Below are 23,853 nucleotides of genomic sequence, written 5' to 3'. Positions count from 1 at the left end.
AGTAGTGCTTAAATCAAGCCTTTTCTTTTTCTGGGCTACAAAAGAAACTTTGTATGATTCTGCCTCCAGCATTTTTTCTTTAATCTTTAACCTTTGAAGAGCAAAAGACTGACTTTCTGGAAAGAGACTGAATAATTAATAGACCATTTCTTATTAAAAGTAGATAAATATCCCAGAAGACAAAGAAATATATATTTGAAAGTAATTCCAGATGCAGCAGCCAAAAGCTTTCCAAAACTAATTAAATGCTTTGTACAACCCATTAAATAAAGCTCTCTTTGCTGGTTTTGTACTAAGTATTTTATGCTGGAAAATAGTTTCATAATGCAGTATCAAGCCTGAAAATATACTGAATCAATGCATTGTTATGTGGTACCAAGAGTAACACAATGCAAACAGCAGAACTTTTGGAAATAAGATGGCAGAGACTAAGGATATGTCCCCCACTCAATTAGCAGTGATCAGAATAAAACTACTTTGTTCAAAATTTGGAAAGTAGTCCTCTCATCGTGACAATCCTTAGCACTTAGCAGTTTCAAAAGAAAGAGAAGAAAAAAAGCCTTAGAAATATGCATAAGTCACATACAAAGAACTTTATGAGGTTTGCTTCTTACTTGTGCAGATGTACAAAGTCTTAGCAAATTTAGCAATTTGATGAAAGTGAAACAACTCCTACCAAATGTTTTATCTTGTCTCCAACTTCCAGTCCATCTTTTGCACATAGTTCTTCCATCAACACTTAACTCCACACAACTCCCTATAATCTTTCTATTCTCTTGACATCCACCCTCCTTTGCTACCAAAGACCATTCCTCATGAATACTCCACTGGAACTTTCATTTCCTACCACACAGCTTTATGCGCAAGCCCCATATTTCAGGCAGAAACCACAGCTAAAATGAACATGTATGTTGTTTTCTGAAATAAAACCCATCAGTGAGACTCAAATAAGACATTCAATTTGGTTTTCCTCATCCATTTGTTCAGTTACGATGAAACCCAGCTTTGCTGGCTGATGTTCTGTAAGCTTTCCATTGTGTAGCCTTCTTGAAGCATGATAGGTCAAGTACACCTAGTGCTGCAGGAAACACAAGATACCCAAAGCCCCAAAGCCACTTCTTCCACAATGATTTTCTGTTTGACTTCACACTGTTAGGCTGTTTTTCCACACAAGCTTGTGTATTACAGGTCAATTTTGTTGCTCTTAGCCTAAAAAAACCACACCTAAGCAGATCCAATAAGAACTTTACTGGTTTTTTTTAACAATTATGATAGCAACTGAGTGTTATTTTCTTATTATGTGAAATAATTAATTAATATTTTTAGTATTCATTTCATGTTTCCTACAAAATTAAATTCTGTGACTCTTAATGGGAGACAGTAAACCTAAATATTTTTTTTTTCATTTTTAAACAAATAGTTGCCATACCTTTTCTATTCTTTTCATATGTCACTTTGAATGTTCCTCTTTCTATGATTCAATCCAAAGACATTGATGGCTTGTGCAATAGGAAGCACAAACAATTGAGAAGGTTACCCCATCACTGTCTGGTTAAAAAAATGGTATGACCATCCTTACATAGCACCACTTTATTATGTTTAGTAATTGGTTATTGTAAATATATCTTTGAATCAGATATGCATTTTACAATACAGAGTTTATAATAGGGAGTTTAATCCAGAGTTGAAGCTCATGAAAAAAACCCATGCATGGCTGTAGAATTATGTCAGAAATTTCAAGGCAGAAATGGTAAGTGTAATACATGTTCAGAAGTAAAAGTCATTTGTGATTCAACAGAGGTTTATTTTGAGAAGATGAAGAATGGTGACTTTTGTCATTATGCAACATCTAAGGCCTACATCTTTCACAATTTTAGTATGCTAATATAGGGACTAAGGACAAAGAGAGTCCTGAATACTCATGACACTGGTGAATCCTTTGATTTGAGGAAATCACTACTTGTCAGTGTTCAAATGTGAATTGCAAATGACATTGTCTACATAGTTTTAAGTTTCTTTTTAAATCCATGCTTTGTACTTGTTTTTTTTTTCCTTAGCAACTTGCAAGATATCTTTGAAAAAAAATAACTGTCGAAACTGAGAAAAAAATGCTAAACAGGCATTAGGACATTATAGACATTAATTAGGCAAATTAATGCACTTCTGAAGGTAGATATATTTCCACAGCACTGTTATTTACATATAAAAAAATCTAAGTAGATTTTAAGAGAGTATGAACCATTGCACCAGAAAAGACCCCCAAACCAGTCACTCTATCTGATAGGTCTACGATTCACCAGTCAACTCCATCAAAATGAAAACCAACTATGCATAAAATGCCCCAGGACAGAAATTCCTTTCAAACTTTGTGGGAAATTTGATAATCTGAGGACTGGTGCAAAAAATAATGCCTAAGTGAAAACTCATGCTACTATCTCCCTGCCAGGACTGCAAGCGTACTCCTTTCTCTCTCTGAGAAGGGATTGCTCAAGATTACTCCTTGAGGAATTGAAAGACTCCTTGGAGCAGCACATTCTCAGTAAGCGATCAACAGCATGCTAAATAAACTCTGACATCTTAGCTAAGTGGTACAGAAGACTGTGCACGTACAATCCTTTGGACATAAGCATTGACAAGTCTAGAACCAGGAGCTGCACCTAAACTAATTCCTCTCTGAGAGGAGGTTAGAAAGCAAGAGAGTCCTTTCTGAACCTGATGATACAACAGACGGTCTTCCTGACAGCTTTATCTGTCTCTGCCTCTACACTGGGAATGGTCAAGTGTCATCAGATCTTGTTAAACCACCATCACATTTACCACTGAATTTTGTCAACACACTGCTTTACATCAATAACATATATAGGTGTTTCCTTCTATGAGTGAAATACCTCACTCCATTTGTTACATGGATGAAGGAAAATTATTTTTTTGCCTTCCTGATTTGGTTCTTTTACCCTTTCTTTTCCTTCCCCAGCTGTTTTTAGAGATTGTTGGGTAATTTTTCTGAAAGTCTTAGGCTAGTACAACTTTTTCCCTTTTTTCACTTCACAATGACTATAACTTCTGTCTTTCATCACCTTTGGCTGAGCATAATTGGATTCTCTCAACCAAATCACTCAAGGCTTCAGAAACAGAAATCCTCCAAAAGGAAGTGTGACCCACTCACATCCAGCTTGCTAGAGCATCAAATCTAAGCCAGTTTTTACATAGTACAACAAAAAGAGATTATTTCTATGAAATGCATCAATATCAATTCAGCTGTGATCCAGTTTCTTTTGGAGTGCAATAGAAGAGAAAAGATGGAAGCTTATAAATATCTAGTTTTCCTTTGGTCTTAAACAATTTTGCCATGCAGTGATTTGGAGGAAAAAAACCCAAAAGCAGGAAGAAAATTAAAATTTTGTTTTGACCAAATAAAAATGACAGACAGGTGGGGCAGAGACACACTTCAGAATTAAATCTCAGACATGTATATTAAATCTTAGACATGTATATTAAAATGAAACATGCATATTAAAAGAAAAAATCAACCTGCATAGTCAAGATGTATAGAGACAACTTACCTATTATTTCCCATAATAAAGCAGCTATGATAATTTTTATTGAAACACAACAGAAAATTCATTTTTAGCTGAACCACGTTCTAGTACAATAAGTGGAAACCACTATGTTTCTGCAGCTTCTTATGTCATGGCTATATAAAGCAGAGTTCTGTTTCTCTGTTTGTATGTATTCCCATAATACAGCAGAGACCTGAAAACTCTTAAACTTCAAAGTGTTTCTCAGCACTAAGACTTAGTTTATTCTTCAGAAAACTTGTTATATAAAGCTAGTAGGTTCCAGAAAAAACATAAATCAAAATAATATTCACTAAACTGAACTCCATTTAAAAGACACACAGAAATACTACAGCAGCTTAACATAGAAAACACTTTTACAAACATCAAGTACCCTAGTAAAGTTGAAAAAATTAAAAAAAAAAAAAATGGTATGTGCAGCTTTCTGAAAGAAGTGGAGAGTAAGGGATAAAACCTACTGCCGCCAAAAGCAAATTTTGAAGTTTAAAAATGCTTGATATGGAATTTGGACTGAAAATATAAAGCATCATCCAAAGAATTAATTTTTCCTATTGCCCATATTAATTCTTTGTGATGCATCAAATGTACTGTCAATAATATCGTTCAAGATCTACTTTTTTTAAAACTTTTTCTTCTATTGGTAACCAAAAAAGTTGCTACAGTGAGAATATAGTTGATAAGGGATTGCTACAGGCAATAATGGAAAATAAGTCACGTATTTGTTGAAATGCTGGAATTTCCCCATGAATGGTCCCCAGATGCTCTCACACAAGGTCAGATGGAAATGCCTCTTCATTGCCAATTGCACAGAACTGAAATGCCTGCAGGGAAAGCCAGCCTGTCCTGCAAGAACATGAGGGAGCAGGCACTGCCTGTTTGCACACATCAGGTCTGCCCTGCTCATAGCAAAATCCTGAGCGTGTTCCAAGCATGTGCCAGCACAGTAGTGACTTTCTACTAAGACATACAGAGCTCTCCTGGATCAAAATCTATCACTTTTCACTGCTAAAAGAGAAGATAATATTCAGTTTGTTTCCTTAGTCGTCTCTACTTATGAATTAACTCTGATGAAAAATCTTTTATTGTATGGACAATTGAAAGAACATGGCTCTGTGATAACAAAGTTGACACTTATAACTGAGAAAAACAAGTAGATAAGAACATGGAACTGGAAATTACCACAGTGATCATTAAACCATTTTTCCATTAACCATAAAAATAGCTGCCTAATCTAGTAAAGACTGCAAAACCCACACATATATCATGAAAGACATTGCATCCTAAGGAAAAAAAAGTTAACTCATTTGGTCAAAGAAGACCAAGGGAGTACCTGGTATTGCACTAGTCAATTCATAAGACTATTACAGAAGGTATTTTGCAGTTTAGCACATATTATGGTCTAAGATAATCACAAGGACTTTCACAACCTTGACGTGTCACATGATAGTAGCTCATCTCCAGTCTACCTGTGAGGTGAGCATAATTTACAGGCAATAGATAAAACTACACTTTCTGTAAATGGATTCCTATACCAGTAAGCCAGGAATTGTAATACAGTGTTTAACTGTGACCATGAGAAAAAAGGACAAAATCAAAATGCTAACTTTCCATCAGTACCACTTATGAAATAAGAACAGAAGATGCATCCCTACCAAGAAACTTATTCCCCAAAACGATTATGAGGAACATGTTTGGAATTGAATATGGTCAATATTGGTGACTATTTCATTGTCATTTCACAATGCAGCTGGAAAATACAGCAATTTTTAAAATTGAGGTAAAATTTTACAGGTTTTTAATATTTTTCTTTTATGTGGCATATTTTTATGGTCAACATACTTTTTTTAAATTAAATGCTAATAAATTCTCCAAAAGCAACTTCATCATGAATTATAAAAAATAATTCACAACATACTGAAAACTTTAGCATAATATGCATCACCAACAATATCTACAAATTTTTAAAGACTCTGGCATTCAAATACCAGTAAGAGCATGAACATCTCTCTTGTTGTATCATTGCTGTAGGGATTTTTCTGGTAAATTAATTGAAAGCGCTGCAAAATTAATCTTAGGTCTTTTTACTGCAAATGTTATTTTTTATTGGTCAATAAACAATTCAGGGAAATTTGGAACCAGCCGTGAAGAAATTAGAAAAGGAAGGTTCGTTTCCCCCCAAAAAAACTAGAGCTGGATTCTAGAGGTAGAAAAACATCCTGTTTTTTAGATGCAGTTTAAGATAGAGTTTTCTACATGAATTACTGGCACTAATAACCTTCATTTCCCACCCACAGCAATGAAATACACCCATGATTTTAAAGATATCTGTCTGGACCAGGCCTATTCAGAAAGTATCCTTGTGATACCCGGAGTACCACATAAAGAACCTGTTACTCCTTCTTTCAAACATCTGCATCACCCTCACAGAACAACCATGGAAGCTTAATAGGGAAGAAATTGTCCAAGCTGAATTAAAGTTTGCAAAACTAAGGTCAGTTTTGGGGTCATTTAAGAGTGACTCAGTCTTCTATAGTGAACAGGACCTGCAAGTCTTAAAAAAGGGACCTCCCAAAAAGTTAAAATTAACCTTATGCCACCAACTTATATCCCACAACACTCCTGTTGCATTGTATGTATGCGCTACCTTACCACAGATTTAACATCAGTCTTACCAAGTAGCACCTCAACTATAGTTTCAGCAACAGAGGCTGGCAGATGACTTCCAGCTTTTCCTTCCTTCCCAGCTATGAGGCAGCACAGCAGTGCTGCTGATGCTGAGCTCTTTCTATTCTTTGGTCGACACCTCTTTGGATACCACTGCTGCCATTTTATCGGATACCCCAGTTGCCTTTGTAGGAAGCAGACTTTTCCAAGCTGTGCTGACAGATACAGAGGAACAATTCATAGCTGCTCACTTCAGAACTACTAGAGAAAACATGCTTTCTAAAGGAAAAACATTAATGATCAATTACTTCAGTCTAACACCTGTTTACAAATAAAACATTCAAAAACTATTTTTTGATAACCTTTACAGCTCCTGGAGGACATCTAACTGGCAGAGATGGAAAGTGCCCATTGAACCCTTATCAGGTACCTAATATAAGCATTTTTTTTCATCATTAGGTCAGAGCTAACCACTGTCTGACTGTGGGTCAGAGTTGTGGTGCAATCTAGTCCCACTGTCGAGATGTAGTGTGAACATATGTGCTAAGAATTAAACAGATATTGAAGAGGAAAACACAATGCTCTGATGAAATAAAAACAGCAAGTGCTCTGCTTCTGTTCCAAGCATGGGTACAGGAATGCTGAATTGATTCCTATCCGTTGCTGGCAACTACATCACATTTCTCAGGGTAAACAAATTCCATATAAAAGTGACCTTTCACTCCCATTTTTTTCTGACTGGAAGGCTGTTCCAATTTCTCATTTTTTCAGTAGTAGGAACTTTCTGCTCTCTAACATACATTTATTTCTTGCCAGTCCTTATGTCAAAATAAAAGTGCTTAAAGTAGGAAACAAAGTAGTTTTAAAAATGTTCTAGAAATAACCAAAAAAGCTCGAATTCTAATTACTACTGTCTAAAGCCCTATACATTTTTTTCAGTGATGATTTTCTCTTTCCAAAAAAAAACCAAAACCACGTCAGTTATGAATTTGTATTACCTATTTAGACAAGAAAGACAACTCTTCAAAATTAGGAAAGATTGGACACCCAGTTGTCAAAATTAATTGTCAACTTTGTTTTTTTCTGAACACTTATCCTTGTTCATTAAAAACCACTTTGTCTCATAAGACTAATACACAGAACCATGCAAATCTACACTTGGATAAAACAAATGCAGATAGCTTAAAACAGTTTAGGCAGTCATAATTTACCAAGATCACAATGCCTGTGACTGTGTACTAATAGAGTTTTAACAGCTGATTTCTGGGTCTTTCCAGAGAAAAGGCCTAAAAACCTGTCATTTGACTGATTTGACTTACTAGTCTGTTTATCTCAGTTGAAATGACATGAAAAACCGTTAAAAACCGCTAAAAAATGACCAACAAACCTTGTAACCTTGCTAAACTTTGATTTAATCTGTCTCTCTTTATCTTCTAACCAGATGCCCTTTCAAAAAAAAAAAAACAAAAAAAAACCCTGCAAGGTTTATTTCAATCAGCTTCTGTTGGTTTGAGGTTTTTTTAATGCCTGACTAGAAATTTTTCCTTTGCTTATCACACAGACTGCCAACACCACACAGTGAAGTGTTTGTTTCACAAAGAAGTATTTCTGAAAAAGAAGGTGGTTTTCAGACAGGTATGAAAGGAAAACAAAGACAGTCTTTCACAAGGCTCAAATACAGCAATAGCAGGGTGGCCCGAAATTACTCCATAGTGAGAGGATTAGCAAGGTCTCCATATCTCTAGATTCTGTCTCAGGCTCAAAGCTCCTCTCCCCCAGACACACACACACACACAGAGCTTAATCACATCAGCTGGCATCTTACCCTCATCAACCAAGAATGAGTTGCTAGAAATGAGTACAGGTATTTCAAACATTCACAGCATCTCTCTTTGGAGAAGAAGCCACATATCCAAAACAGCATCTCATGTTTTCCATTAAACCATAGCTTTTCATCTTTCCTCACAGGTCTGGAACTTGGAAAAGCTCCCTCAGGAGACAGCTGCTCTTTTTCTGCCTCTCACCCTGGCTGTCCTAGTAGCTCCTACACACAGCCCTGCAGCAAAGGCAGCCAGTGCCCCAGGAGACTTGACTTTCCTGCCAGACTGTCAATGTTCACCCAGCACTGTTTCTGCAAATCCATTTCAGCTTCTCTTAGACAACCTATCTCAGAACACCAATTTCCACTCAGGAGAGGAATAAATTATATGGGATACACCAGTTCGCTTAATCAAATGGAAGTGGTACCTGTTTGGGAAAGATAAAAAATGCAATTAACTTCTCTCACACCTAAATGAAACTATTTATCTAAAACACCTGAACACTGCCGGTCAAAGAAAAGGCAATGTTCCTCAGCAAAACTGGCTGTAGCTTTCAGAGCTTCAGAAATATCCATGAGCATTTAACAACTGTCAGACTTCCTGAATTTATCACTTGCTACCAAGTTCCTCCTACAGTAAACAAATCTTTGAGTCTTGCTGATAATTATCAACCCTGCATCCTGAGCCAATCCTGTAGCTACCAAAGCAACTACAAGCCAAGAATCCAGTTAAGCTTTTTCTCTTACTAAAAACACACACACACACACCTCTTTGCATACAAACCCTTTCAGTAAAAGGTGTGCTAAAAGTACTTGTTCTAATCGAACAAAAAGTACTGCACGGGAAAGAATCGGCCCATCTTCAAAAGAAGATTTGCTGGTAGCTGCCAGGTCCAAAATGTTTTTGAAACACGGAAATTCAGAACTTCTTTTTTCCAAAAAAAAGATGAAGTGTGTTCGGTAGGTACAGTCTTAGCTTTCAATTATTTTCCTTTCATGTACAGACCAGAAATCGGAAAATTGCCTCCCTCATCCCATGAGATATCATGTCTAAGCCAGTTGTGATTTAGGTATCTTAGACAAGATACAAAAATACTTGCTCAGTGTGGAAGTTGTATTTACCAATGACAATGACAGAAAAGGGAGCACCCTTAGCCTAGTGTTTACTATGAAAGAAAAAAGTCTTAAGCTTTGTATCTTCTGTTCCATTTGACTTCTTAAACCCCTACACTCTTTCTTTTCTATTCCAGGCTTGGCTTTGACTAGAAATTCCATTTTGGACCAGAGAAAACACTTCCCATCATGTCTGGTATGTACATTCCTAAAAAGGAGGACTGGTTTCAACTAATTAACATTCTCTAATGGAACAGCTACTTTGCCAGAGGATTCATGATCAGCTCTAATTTGACTTCAAGTAATTATTCGAGCAGCATGACAGCAATTACATTAGCTGTGAATGTAGCATTTCCCAAAAAGAGGGCAATAAATTAAAGACTGATATAGCAAAAAACTGACAAGACCTGGCAGGGCTTGAAAGCTGCTGCTTCATGTTGCATTTCCCAGAAGACACTGACTTGGAAGGAAGGGCTGCTCTGATACCACTCCCCTTTCTGTTTCTTATACAGCCCTCAAGTGGGACAAAAGGAAGAATTATTTTCAGACAACAGAAAAAACAAGTATGATTTCAGAAACCTTTTCCTCACACTTTATTTTAGGCTAAGACACCTTAGGAGTAAATTTCTTTTTCACAGAAAAGCTGTAGAGCATCTCTAAAATAGTGAAGTATACAAGCTGACAGCAGATATCCAGTTGGGTTGTTAGACTGAAGACATGCCTTTCCTTTAGATTCTGTATCACATAAGCATTTGATTACCCTCAAATCCAAGTCAATGCCCTATTTGAGTCAAGCCTGAAATATGTGGCAAGACTAAACATTACACTTATTCAGCAAGTCTTTGGGCACTGTCACACAAGAAGTTTCACAGCCTGCTCTTTCCACTGCTGAAAAAGCTCAGGCTCAATCCCTGCTGGAGCCTGAATTAAGGATCATAATTATCACAAGACCCAAATGGTTAGGCATTTTCTTAACCCTAAATTTTTTGAAACTTCAAAATACTTCTTTCCCACACAAAATCTGAAAGAAACAGTTCCTAAAAACAAGTTGTGGCCATTACAGGAGAAAGATACTGGAAATTTCCTACTGTAATGCCCTGTCATCGCTCTCTCCCCATCATTTGCTCAATCAAATCAGAATTGAGAAATCTTCAGATTAAGGCAATCGGTGCAAGAAAAAAAAAATCAAGTCTGAAGTTCTGCCTATCTAAAAAGTATGTAAGTACTTTTCTGAAGTCATTCCTTCATTTTTTTTTGTCTCCTGTAGAGATTCCAATTTTAGGTTATAAACAAGGATTCCTAATTGGAGACCTTCTAATTGCTGCTTCACGTTTTAAAAATTGCTTTCTTGGGTCTTTTGTAGAATCAATAGACTACACACTGTTGAAATAAGGCTTCAAATAATGCACTCTGACAGTATGGGGATTTTCCCTGCAAGATTCAGTGTCTATTCCTCTATGAAACAGACTTATTTTCTTTAAAAAGAGCGCTATGAAAATCTCAGAAAAAAGTGAATGGACTGGGTGATCTAAAAGACACATGCATATGAGTACATTTTTCTAGATGTATATCCAGCTGCCAGAAAGAAATTTGAGAGACTCACGTGATATATCAGTCCAATGATAACTGAGCTATAATATACGTTCATTGAACAAGGTAAACCAAAGTCAGCAGCTCAGAAGTTGTAAGAAACTTTCAAAGGGTAAGGTAGTCTTAAAATTCAGGGCTATTTAATCTATGAGGAAAAAGTAGCAAATTAAAATTTAGACAGTTACACAGCTTTAAAAACATCATGTCCAGTCCCATCACAAATTAAACTGAAGAACTATGAGCTCTTGTTGCACTGGTGGTCCAAAGATCATTTATTACTAGCATTTTACTGGTACAAGGGTAAAGACAGGACAAGAGAGATGAGGAATTCCCAAATCACAAACTGTTAAATGCTTTACAATTTCACTGAAGGATTTATCTTTTATTTTGCCTTGTAATTAGCAGGATTATTTTGGTCTCTAGCTGGTCATGATCTTGCATTTTGCACCAAACTTTAGCTGATTAACAACCACAAAAATGTGTATGATAAGTGGATTTAAATGCCAAAGGTGACAAAATTAACAACCTGAGGCCTGTTCCAAAATACAAATTTGCAAGAGAGGCAAACAAATAAATTAATAAATTTATTTGAATCACTGTATAGCACAGCAGGGTTCATGATCAATCAATTTCACACTTTTTAAAGCTTTCTTCCTACCAAATGTAACAAGGTTTAGGAAGTCCCACAATGTGTCTTTCATTCCTTTTGAACAGTCTAAAATTAGATGCTAAACCACACTATTAATTCACAGAATTATGTCAGAATATAATCCTAAACCAAATGAAGACACTTCAAAATACATTTTTTTAGTTCATGTATGTTTAGTTCCAAGCAATAGACACAAAAAGTATTTTCCCATGGCTCTAGCACTCCTTTGATCTGCTGGTAGCATGACTCTTCTGTGCAAGTGTTATCTATACACAAAAACTGAGGTCTGCATTGAGCAAGCAACTTTGTCAATATGAACTTTTCAACTAATCAAAATTCCTTGAAAAGTGGAAGATATTAGTTACCCTGGAACTTGGCCAGGTCAAGCATCTGCAAATACTGAACACAGCCCACTTTCAATACCAAGCCCTTAAGCTGTTTCCTGAAACAGGATGCATTTGTATACATAGTGTTGTGTATTTATTTTACAACAAAAATGCTTACCAAAAAGAAAAACCCCACTGATAATCACCTCAAAAACAAAACAAAACAAAAACCTCCAAAACCCCAAAACAAATACACAAAACCCCCCTCCCTACTCTGGCAACTTCATGTGTATTTCTTCCAAGGACATATCAACATGATAGTAATAACTTAAAAAAAAAAAAAAAAAAAAAAGAAAAATACAAAAAATATAAAGGCAAGGCAGAATTTTAATTCTAAGTGTAAATAATTGAAAGAATCACTATTGTCACATTCTCTTAGCAGATGAAACAAAAAGCAAAAATGCAACACAATGCCCAGTTTTTTTCCTTGATGGTACCTACAGGCACAAAATACAAACTCACCATTGTAATCATGTAGGACACAGCAAAAACTCTGTCTAACTTCTGATTTACAATAGAATAATTGGCACCATCTGGTCTGATAAAACAGCAATCCATACCACAACTAAAAAACAGATTGATTTGTCTCTCAAAGAGTTTGTTGAGAAATAAACTAAGAATATCGGGTGTACTACAAATTAGAATATGTCATTTGTGTACAGCTGCAACAAACTGGCATTACTTAGAGAAAGGGAATATATTACTATACCATCCTATGTTATAAAAGCTTGGAGAAATTAATGACTTGTTTAGATATGAGTTTAAGGCCCTAATTTGCTGCATATAATATTTACTGGTCAATTTCTTCTGCTTCCTACATTTTTTTCATTAAACTAGATATAACAGGAATCAAGGTGCTTTCTAGCTGAAAAAAGGTAAAATAAAATAATGCAAATTAAAAAATAATAAATTAATTTAGGCAGTCTTCACTGCTAAAGAAAGCCTAGAGCAGTCTATGACATGCAGCACCCAACACCATTCAAGACAAAAATGTAAAGCGCAAATAATTTATGTGTCCAAGCTGACTGTAAACAAGCGTCTCAATGGGCCTGCCTGTCTTCAACAAAAGAAGAATTGAAGTATTACAGCGCCAATATAAGTTCTGTTCAAGAATTTCTTAGACTGTGTGGATGATGTAGAAAAGATGGCTTAAAGTCAAAAGTACCTCTCTATCAATGAGTTTAGACTGATGTTCCACCTACCAATAAACAGTATTAAATTCAGAGGATTGGCACCCATTAACATAGGGGACAACCCTGAAAAATTATTTTCCTGAAAGTATTCTACCCAGACTAGGAGTTTTGGTGATTTTATTTTTGAATGCTCCTCTCTTACGACACTGTCCATATTACAGTTCTGTGGTTCCTGTTCTTGCCTCTAATCCCATTTTAAAATGGAATGCCTATTTACACACACAAGCCATCAAACCTTGCTTTGAAACACTACAACCATGGGTTACGTCTGAATCTGAAAGCAATTTCTGCTTCTTCTTATGATTTACTGCCCAGTAAACAAACAAAACACCTGTCTCTCAGTACTGTGAGCTGATCAAATAATTGAAAAGGTGATTTTCACTTTTACAATCCCCACCATCTTAAGATGAAGTCTGATTCATAATTTTATCATTACTTCTATATTACAGTTTATGTATGTTTTTGAAAAGATATGCAAATGGAATACCAGATTATGAAGTTACGTAAACTATTTGCTATCAAAAGATTCCTTGTGGACACTAGAGTCCTGATTTTCTAAGTTTTCTCCTATGCCTTCTCAGAACTGGGTGCTAAATAATGTCAATTTAGTAGAATACAGTCAATGACACCTTGTTAGTCTTCAGGACAATCTGCCAAGCTATAACACCATTTAAAAAGATAACTAAATGGGTGCACTGAGATTCAACATTTCTCCTGCATCTACTATTGTGTTAGCAAAGAAATGGTTAACTTAAAGAGTCTGGTTGCTGAAAGACTGCTTCAAGTGTTTCATAGGAATATTTAAGCAGTTAGACTTACACCACCACACAAAGCCCTAAGGGACGGTATTGACCCCATTCCTTTGACACACCTTACAAAAACCAGGGAGTTCCTATGAATATCAAGCACAGTTTTGACGGGTCTTCCAAGAAGTTTACATTTGTTTTGTAATAATCTTTTCAAGCATTTGACCAGAAATAGTCTAATGTGAATTTTTCCCTGTAATTATTTTTTCCTACACATTTCACTAAGATACCAGTCTGCCTTAACATGCAGACTAAGCAGCACTGGGGAGCCAAATTAGTTTCTTGTACTGTTGGTGGTCCAGTACTGCAAAAACAGTCAGCTGAACACAGCTACCAATAATTATTACCATAGATCAGATAACAAGTAATGTGACAAGTAAAACTATATGTATCTATGTATAACTTTTTGATTATGTGTCATGGTACATCTGCACACAAGTATTCATATTGGAAGGACCTTTAAAATTATTTCAACATGACATAGAAAAGAAACTGTAGAATGAAGTCACTGTTATTAGTCCTCTTCAGAGCTAGATTCATCTTCCTGGTCAGAGAGCTCAGCAACAGGAAAGCGCAGGATAGCTGCCACCCCTGTCAGCTGGCCCAGCTGCTCTCCAGACACATGGAGGCTGGAGAAAATGCGTACTGTGCCCATGTTCTCCCGTACGCTATCTACCAACTTCACATATCGGGCACGTGTAGCCACGTCCTGGTGCCGAAAAAGCTCATCACTGATCAGCAGGGTATCAATGGCCATGGCTTCATTTGCCCTCTCCACATGTTTCAGGCCATAAAAAGCCCGGTCAGGCTCGTGCTGCAGCATTTTATAGAAGTCATCTAAGGCTTTGACCTCACCAGCTGCCTTAGTATCAGAAAGACGGCTAGTTACAGCTGGGTCGCAGAGTGCTTCCTTCAGTGCGTATTTATGTCCTGAGGAAGAGTGGACCTAGAGTGAAAACAAAGTCAAAGGTTTGGTGGTTTTGAAGAAAAAGGACCATTTTCTTGATTAACCAACCACAAACACCCTCTATGATATGCCATATTAATCTTGAATATTATCTGGGGAACTTATCTCCTTGAAACACACATGATTCTATTCTTAATCTCTCCTGAAACCCAAAACCTAAACCAAATCCCTTAAACTGCCTTTCAAGCAACACAAGAAAACTGCCTCTCTTATTCAAAGGCTAGGATAAATATATGAGCTCAACTGTTCCTAAGGTAAGGCTACTTGAAACTACCAAGAAACTAAGATCTAAGTGTAAGCTCTCTTTTTTAAAGCATTTAAGAAAAGGAAGGCCCCTCAACACTGCAGACATATAAAGCATCAACGCTGTGCAATTATTATAGTTGCAAAGTTGTGAAGTACACTGAAACTTCTCTCTGTTACCACTTTGCTACACGTGGAAAAGGAGGGTTCTTGGTGCACAGGGTCTCCTAAGTAGTTGGACCATTAAGCACTCAAACTCACTTCACTAGTCCTGCCCCCAGATCACCCTAGGCCTTCTTCAACCTAAAAATTATACAACTACCCTTATGAAAACCTATTTTAGGCTCTGAATATGCCTATTTCAGTATAAGGCTAAACTCCCACCCACTCAACCAATGAGATGAGTAAGAAACAAGAAAAAAAGTATAGCCTTTAACTATGTAGTACAAAACTAACAAAAAATTGTGGTTAATTTTTGTAATACAAAATTAACTAACCTATACCACATCCAGGTACTTTAAAAAAAATCTTTAGAAAGTTGTTATTAAACACATATGCTATACAATGTGACAGAGTAACAGTGCAAAGTGTTTTCCAACTTGCACTTCACAACTGAAGAGTAAATAAGGCAGTTTGAAATATCTAACACTTTCTCTACTTCACATTAAGGTATCCCTAGTGGGAACCATCCTTGTACCATGCGTAACTTATTTACAGTTCAGGAGGCATGAGAATAATTTCCTCATGATGCTCAGTCAGAAATTTATTTCCTTTAATGACTTATTTCCCATGTAACTACCTCTTACTATCACATACAACTCCCAAGCCTCTTTTTACCCACTCTGGAGACTGCTTAGATCCTTACCTGTAGGAATTTGGACCTGTTCTCCAGCAGAAGTTTGTTGTCAGTCTTGACTGCCTGCTGGAACATGTAGTCACAAAACTGCTCCCGCACGAAGCCTGGGCTAGCCACCAGTACACACTTCACCACCTCAAAGTTGATATGCCTCTGGATGGCTTGCACCACCTGCTCGTAAAACCTCTCCAGCGCCCGGTCGTGCTGACTGCAGTTCCCTTTCCGCTTGCGGGGGATGTTCACCTCCACCTTGGCACGAGTAAGCGTCATGCTCGGGGTGACCAGACAGACGTGGGCCAACCCTTCCTGCATGACCACGGCCGCCACATCGGCGCTCCAGGCCGGGTCACAGGCCTGCTCGATGCGCTCCAGCACCACGCTGTCCCACTGCTTCTTCGCTAGGGTGAACTGTCGGTTGGGCTCCAGCTCGATGGTGTGGTAGGCGCCCATCTTCACATACTCGTTCTCTTGGATGTTCGTGCCCTTGACGCGCAGTTGGCAGGCCTGCGAGTCGAAGTCGATGGTCTCCACGCACAGGGTGAGGGTGGTGCGGATGCGGTTGCTGCCCACGCTGCCCGTGGACGACTCGGTCTGAACCTTGCGGATGGTGGAGGCGCGCAGGCTATCACCCACCTGCAGCAGGTTGTAGGTGTGCCACATGTCCTCAGGCTCCTCGGGGATCAGCGTCACCTGCCCTGCATTATCCTTCTCCAGGTCCTTCCTCACCAGCTTCATCCTGGCGGTTCCACGCGTCGCTCCCCGGCTTCCCCTATGCTGCGGCGGCAGCAGACAGCAGGCGTGCTCCGGGAGGGAAGGCTGGGGGCTGGAGCCGGCAGGACCGCACACGCCCGGACGGACGGACGGACGAGCGGCCTTCCCGGAGTGCCCCTAATCCGCGCCCCTCCGCGCTCCCGCCGCCGACCCCAATGCGCACGCGCAGCGTCCACGGCCGCCCCATAGCGCATGCGCACAGACCCGGCTCCCTCCTCAGGCGCCGCCGGGGCGCGCCCGGCCCCGCCCCGCTCGGTCACCGCAGGCACAGCGCATGCGCGGGCGCCGCGCGCGGGTAACCTGGCGGCGGTTCCCGAGGCTCCGTCCTGCGGAAGGAAAAATGCCGGGGCGGTGTGAGGGCGGGGGACTGGGAAGCAGCCGCGCTGCTGCAGGCTGCTGTGAGCTCTGGAAGTCGGCAGCTGCCTTTCCTGAAGGGAGTCGCCCCGCGTTCGTCCTTCCCCTCTACCCCTCCAGCGCTTCACAGTGGCGGTCCAAGCTCCTAAAGTGTCGTAGCGTCGTGCCACGGGTTTCAAAATGCGAGAGGAAAAAGCCAAACCAAAACCATACGGCCAAAGCCAAGCAGTTGTGGAAAGTTACAGGCACAGATGACGAAAGAGGCGAGAGGTACAGTCCCGTGGTTCAGCGAGTGCCAAGGAGCCAGGGGACCGCAGTGCCACCCCCAGCTGCTGCCGCCGCCTGAGGCGGAGAGAGGCGGCCGTCACACATGGGAACGAGAACCAGATACAGGCAACATCAGAACCTGAACTGCTACTTGGACACTGCTCTTAAACTGGATCCCGGTTTAAAAGGTTTTGGTTAAATTTGCAAGTTACACTTCAGCCGGTACTGAACCTTTACCGGCTGCCTTCCAGTTCTGAGATGCTCGGGAGGCAGATCAGCACGCTTTGAGCAAAGCTGGCTGTTCACACATAGAAATAAGATGCCTTGGTAAAACATATCAGTTCAATCGTACTACAAAGAAATTGGACCCGAACCATCACTACGCAGCTGAATTTGCAGCCTAGACAAATTTAACAAGCCAGAAATAATGAAAAATTGTATCACTATACAAGAAGGAAGGAATATTTGAGAAGGTTATGTGAGACCTAAGAGCAACCTTCCAGTATCTGACAGGGAAGAGGGAAGCTGGAGAGGGATTCTTCATCAAGAACTGTAGTGACAGGACAATAAATAATGGGTACAAAATGAATGAGGGGAAATTTCGGTTACATAGCAGGAAGAAATTTTTCTTTGAGGGTGGTTAGACACTAGAATAGTGTCTAACCCCTGGTTGCCCAGTGAGGTTGTGGTTGCCCCAACCCTTCAAAAAGGGTTGAACAAGGTTCAACAAGGCCTTGAGAAAGCTAGTCTAGTGGGAATTCTCCCTACCCATGGCAGGGTGGGCTGGGACTATATGATCTTTAATGTCCATTCCAACTCTTTAAAAATCTATAATTCTATGATTCTAAGTTCTGTACCTTAATTTTGAAACGGCATGTGACACTAAAAACTCCATTTAAGAATGAATATTTCAAATTTAGAACAAGGAAAAGAATGATGAATAGAAAAAATGCTTGCATGAGAAATGATTAAATAAAAGTTGATTGAGACTAATGAGGGCAACATGAGGGCATCTTCTAACAGATGAGAAGGTAATTTCAAACAAACAAGGAAACGAGGAAGTTTCTGGTTTCTATTAGCTATTTTTTTTTTTTTTTTTTATAAAAAAAACAACCCACTGTGAATTATGGAATTTGCTGACTTGGAAAGGCTTTGGAGTTAAGAATTTAATGAGATACAAGGCTACTGTGAGCAAAAATAATCTCCCATTATGATGTACCTATAAATTTCTCTGAAGAATCTAGCTCTAGTCAGTTGTGACAGGACAGTGAACTCATTATCTGGCCCAGTAAGCGCGTTCCTTTTCCCTAAGCTTGATACTGGTGTAAAAACAACTTTATCAGATATTACATAATAGGATTTATTTATCAGACCTCAGACTCTCTTCCTGTGAGTACACATGCTTAACTCCATTAGCATGAATAGTTTCACAGAATCAAGTAGGACCACCCAAGGGAATATAACATAGGCACATGTGTAAGTAATTGTTTAACTAGAGCTTGTGCATGCTAATAATTTTGCATTAAAATTTTAATGCAAAAACAGAGACAGGGAACTTCTGCATTCAGCTTTTCTTTAGGAGAGAGTGTGCAGTCTACTTTAAGAGTTCCTTTCACTTATCTATATAAATGCTGAATGGTGAGTTTATGAAAAATTTTCTTCTTTACTTTGCAACTCTAAAGTTCCAAGGGTTGACCTCCTGCTATTCTTTCAAGAAAAAATAGTTGTGGTGCAAATTTAACTTCTACACTAAAATGTATTTTACTTTTTATTCTTTTAGTCTTGGGTATTTACAAGCTTTTCTGTGCTAATTCATTCCAGTCAAATTTTTACAAGCAGCCTCACATCCCTGGAGATTCAGTATATTTTTGATAAAGGTTGCAAGTTGGCATCCAGTACCATCCAGTAGAAAATTAACATTCCATTCGGGAAAATAGGTGAGTTGATGCATTAAAAAACCCTTGCAATAACACGCATGTGTGCACACACAGAGCATACACACACCCCACCCTACACACTCCAAAAAACTCACAACAAACAAAACCACAACCAAAGAAGAAAGAACAACTTTGAAACAAAGTTGCCACTCAAAATATTAAATTTACTGTTGTAGAAAGAGACATTTTGATATGGGTTTTTTCTCAAACAGCAAGTTGTAAGAGATTTATAGAGTTATGAACAGTGATCCACATCCATTTGCCATATTTAGTGGCAAATATAAACTTCAATGATGTATCTATCAGCAGGACCATTGTCAACTTACAAAGGAAAATATTTACTAGAGTTGATGCTTTGCCTACGCTGGTAAAAAGTATCTGGTATTATTATTTGTTTGAGTACGTCAAAGTATGAGCAGCAGAAGAAAAACATGTCAAAAAAATTAAGAACCATAGAAGTTTCTAAATTCATTCTAATTTTGCTAATGACAGGGAGAGAGATGAATTTGACCAAGGTAGAGCCAAAACAAGTGGGTACTTTTAACTCTTCATACATTTTTAAGATAAAAGTTCAAAATTGCACAGTCTCTTCTTGCCTTGGTAAAAGATTGAGACTATGTGCAGGACCTAACAGTTCTTTCAATAAATCACTTTTTAAAATACAGTTTTTTAGGTATTAATAATTGCAGCATTTTGGCATCCATTTTTGGACCTTTTTAGGGACAGTGCAAGATAAAATGAAAATGATGATAACATATATTCTAAGAGATTTTGGAGCCATGCTGGTTATCGAAGGTTATTATTCTGAAAATGTTTAAGACACACTTCCCTGTATCTTCAGTTCTTGGTCAACCACTTCATGACCATGGGTTATGTACAGATTTTAGAAAAGGAGAGGTAATTTTCATAGGAAAACCCATCTCCTCCATATTATAACCACTTTAGCTAGAATTCATGCAAACATGCTTACATTCTGGATAAGTAAAACTAACAGGAAAGAATTTCTAATATAGGGGGAAGACTTCTAAGAAATGTTGGATATTGTTGCAAGAGCAAAGGAAGATAAGAGAGATGCAGAGGGAAACTTGGGAAAACCTCTCTTTTCATGCTTTGCCTTTGTCCTGTGACTGTCCTTCCTCTACAAGCTCTGACCAAAGACCACTTCATTTTCTCCATATGGTTCTGTCTTTTTCTATTTATCTTTATTTTTTTTGTGTTATAAAGATGAGTACAAGACCATCATCAACAAGGAGAGAAGTCCAGTAGGGAACAGACTTTGCGTAACACTGTTAAGTGAAGAAGCTTTTAAAGGTAATGGAACCCTTTAGACTGACTTCTTCATTCCTCATCTGTTGGAATGTAAGGCTGGAGAAAACTTCATCAGATCCCCTGTCAAACCACTTACATAGTACCCAGCCAAAGTAACTAAGCCATCCCTTATATCTGTTCATCCACCTTCATCAAAAGTCCTGGTGAGAGAGATTATGTAGGGGAGGGGTTTTTTTGGTAGCCTAGCAATTCTTTACCTGAAGAGTAAGAAAATTCTTCTGAATATTCCCTAAGATTTTTGCATAGTCAGTTGCATTGATTTTCTTTTGTCTTTTGTTGGATTTGGAGAACCAAGTATTCCTCAATATCTTTGGAAACCAACATATGCAATGTGGAAAGTCATGACTGACCTCACAAAACAAAGAAAACACTGACATCTGGAATAATATCCTCAGCAATAATACTTGGATAAAAAAAGATATATTTGAAATGTTCAACATTTTGCCTTAGTTTCTTTTTTCTACTAGATAAAGAAGCCTAACTAATTCAGTCTTTTGTCATGTATCATTTTTCTCAGCCCTTACCAGTCTTCTCAATTCTCCGTGCACTTCTGTCTGCACATCAGACTTTCTGTGGTCAAGATCCTCAGAGGTCTTATCAAACCAAGCCAAATTAAAAAAGAAAAAAAATCTATAGAAATTTACAAATATACATAACATCTCTATGTACCTCCTTCAATCTAGATTCTTTTTGTCTGCTAGGCCCTGCCAGATTATTTGCTGCTTTTAAGGAAGAGCAGCGTGCAATTTATTTTTTAATTAATTTTTAAAGTCACTATATTTTTCTTTGTGAAGAAAATCCCTTATCTATATTTTTATGATACTTTGACTTGTTTATGTAGGACTTCTCTTATTTATCAGTGACAATTTGAATCCTTTACCTGGTACCTGAAATGCCTCCTCTTGTCTCTAAGTCTATTCTCTTTCCCACCAATCTTTTTAAAAAGGAACCCTCATGACACCACCACCAAAAAAGTAATCACCTGGTAAATCCAGATGAGACTTCCTCTGGAAATGTTTTCCTGTCTGAAAGTAAACCTTTTTTTCATTACTGGTGAATTGTCTATCAGCATGACCAGTGGCAACTCTGCAACTCTGAAGGGAAGTTGTGGCACACTAAATTGTTGCTGTTTTACAAATTGTCCTTCTTTGAAGGAACACAAACAAAAGCATGTTTTGGAGTATGTCACTGTAACAACAATGAAGACAGTTAAGAACAACAGCTAAATATGGCATGCCAAATTACTATATTCAGATTTTCACGTTTTCCTGTGTTCTGTCTTGCACAATAAGCACAGAGGGAAGGGGGAGAAACTCTAGTTTTGCCTTTTCCCCACTTGCTGCTGCTGCTTGCATTTGGACAATTCTTATGAAATTGATTTCTTCCCCTGTTTCAGGGGGGAACTGTTTCAGGTTCACTGTGTGCTACTTGTCTACGCAAGAGCTGCTGGGGAGTTCAATGTCCAAGTTTCCAAGCACATGAATCCTAGCACTGCCTTAGCTTCTTTACCACTTCTTGGATTCCCCTAATTTCAGATCCAAAATGTTACCACAGGCTGACTAATTTAGGGAGATTGTTACTTGTGGCATTTTCTTCTAGGAAAGCAAATCAGTCACTAACAATCAATGAACAATCCTAAATGGAAATATAACATATTCCATCTCCGGATGAACTCATCTTTCTGAAGTGAGTGAGTGCTTCCTCACTTCCCTTTTTACCAGTCAGAAGTCTGAAAGCCAAACAGAGGAAAGCAAAAAATCTCCCCTAATTAAAAAAAAAACCAAAAACAACCCGCTGAAACCAACCAAAAACCAAACCAACAAAACTAAATAAACTTGTTTCTTCTAAGCCAGATTCAATTACAGTATGATTTCTCAGCCATTCATCCTCATCTAGCAACCAACTCTTGCTTCCAGATTGTCAAATTGGTTTAGGGATTAAAGTTCCCAGAGAGAAGCAAACCGAGGAGGTCCCTCACGGGCTGCGGCTGGAGGGCAGCTCCGGGAAGGGCACTCCCGAGGCACGGATCGGGGCGGGAGGGTGCCGTCCCTCGGGTGCCAGACCCTACCAGCTTCACCCACTTCCCGCCCGGAGCAGGGCTGCTTTAGGGATCCGAGTTTTCAAAGCAAGGCAGGAACAGGGCTTTCCTCACCTGACAGCATCCAGTAGGAGGCAGCCATGCCTGGGCTTCTGCGAGCCGGGGGCCGGGAGCCCGGGCGGAGGGCAGGGGTGGCGGGAGCGGTCCTGCCGCCGGCGCGCCCGGCGGAGCTGCGCTGCCGGTGGAGCTCAGCGCTCTGCACCGCCCGTCCGCCTCGCAGCCGAGTTAGGCATTTCCTGTTTGTTATCCAGTCTTTACGTTGCTTCTTCGCATTAAAAAGAATTTCGTTTCCTCCCACCGCACACAGTTTCCCCCCACCCACCCCTCTAAAGGTCTCTAAGTTTTGGAAACCTCCCCGTTGAATTAGCCCAGTTAGGATGTACAAATAAAGCCAAATCTCCCCCACTAAACACTCCGGCTGCAGCTCTCGGAGAGCACAGCAGACCTTAAAGGGACATCTCCCCGTTCATAATTAATAAGTGTCTCCTGCCGGCCAGCCCCTGTCCCAGTAGGGCAGGAGTGAGCTGGGTGTGCTACACAGCCACCTCTCTCGACTTATCAACAGGAGAAACACGTCGTTGAGGTAGGGGGGGTGTGTTTGACTGCTCAAGTTTAATTTCTCTGACATCACCCCTTAAAAACGCACTCTTACGGCCGGTCATTTGCCCGCAAGAGGAAGCCAGCCACCCCCTCCCCATTCTCGGCGGCTCTGGAAACGCAGTAACTCTTCAGACAGTGGGCGATTTTCTCGAGTCTTTGCGTCCTCCAGTGCTTTGCTGCCTAGAGGAAATACCAGACAGCTGCCTTTGCCCTCATCAATCGAACGTTTGCATGGCATGCCTTCCCACTCTCCCTGCCCCCAAAACGACTTCACTAGTAAATGACTGAATAAATAGCAAAGGTAATAATCAGCCAGATTCAGGCCTGTAGCAAGGATTTTCAGGATTTGTTGCACACTCAGGAAAGGAGCAGTTTTGCAGGACCTTTTTTTTACCAGACTGATTGATGCCACTCCACTCAAGTGGAGTGACACCCCTTCAGCGGTGTATGAGTTCCCACACTGGACTTGGTGGAAAATCATTTTATTGATTATAAAACAAGGGAACCCATAGTCCTTCAAGGAAGAAAAAGGAAAACCAAAAATATAAGGATTTGGAAATTTAGGTGCTTCTATAAAAATCCTCTATCATTTCCTTGACTTGGAGCAAAGGATTTGGTGAGTGAGTAAAAGTT

At 39.2% G+C, this 23,853-nt stretch overlaps 2 protein-coding genes across 2 annotated transcripts in view; both read right to left on the bottom strand.

The window, feature by feature from the left end:
• Positions 1–22,956, bottom strand: part of ITGA1 (integrin subunit alpha 1) — a 73,949-nt gene extending 50,993 nt beyond the window's left edge. The window contains exon 1 of the mRNA XM_015652855.1: positions 22,675–22,956. Within this exon, the coding sequence (XP_015508341.1) occupies positions 22,675–22,702 (28 nt within the window). The 5' untranslated portion in view covers positions 22,703–22,956. The remainder of the gene's footprint in view (positions 1–22,674) is intronic.
• Positions 11,019–16,799, bottom strand: PELO (pelota mRNA surveillance and ribosome rescue factor). Its single transcript, XM_015652856.3, has 2 exons — positions 15,874–16,799; positions 11,019–14,744 (listed from the first exon to the last, which is right to left on the bottom strand). The coding sequence occupies exons 1-2, from the start codon at positions 16,597–16,599 to the stop codon at positions 14,313–14,315; spliced, it is 1,158 nt and encodes a 385-aa protein (XP_015508342.1). The 5' UTR covers positions 16,600–16,799; the 3' UTR covers positions 11,019–14,312.
• Positions 22,957–23,853: the final 897 nt, after the last annotated feature.

Source organism: Parus major, chromosome Z (assembly GCF_001522545.3).
Source record: "Parus major isolate Abel chromosome Z, Parus_major1.1, whole genome shotgun sequence".
In the NCBI taxonomy this organism is placed as follows: domain Eukaryota; kingdom Metazoa; phylum Chordata; class Aves; order Passeriformes; family Paridae; genus Parus; species Parus major.
Note: the sequence above shows the minus strand (reverse complement) of the source record. Positions and strands in the feature narration are given on the sequence as shown.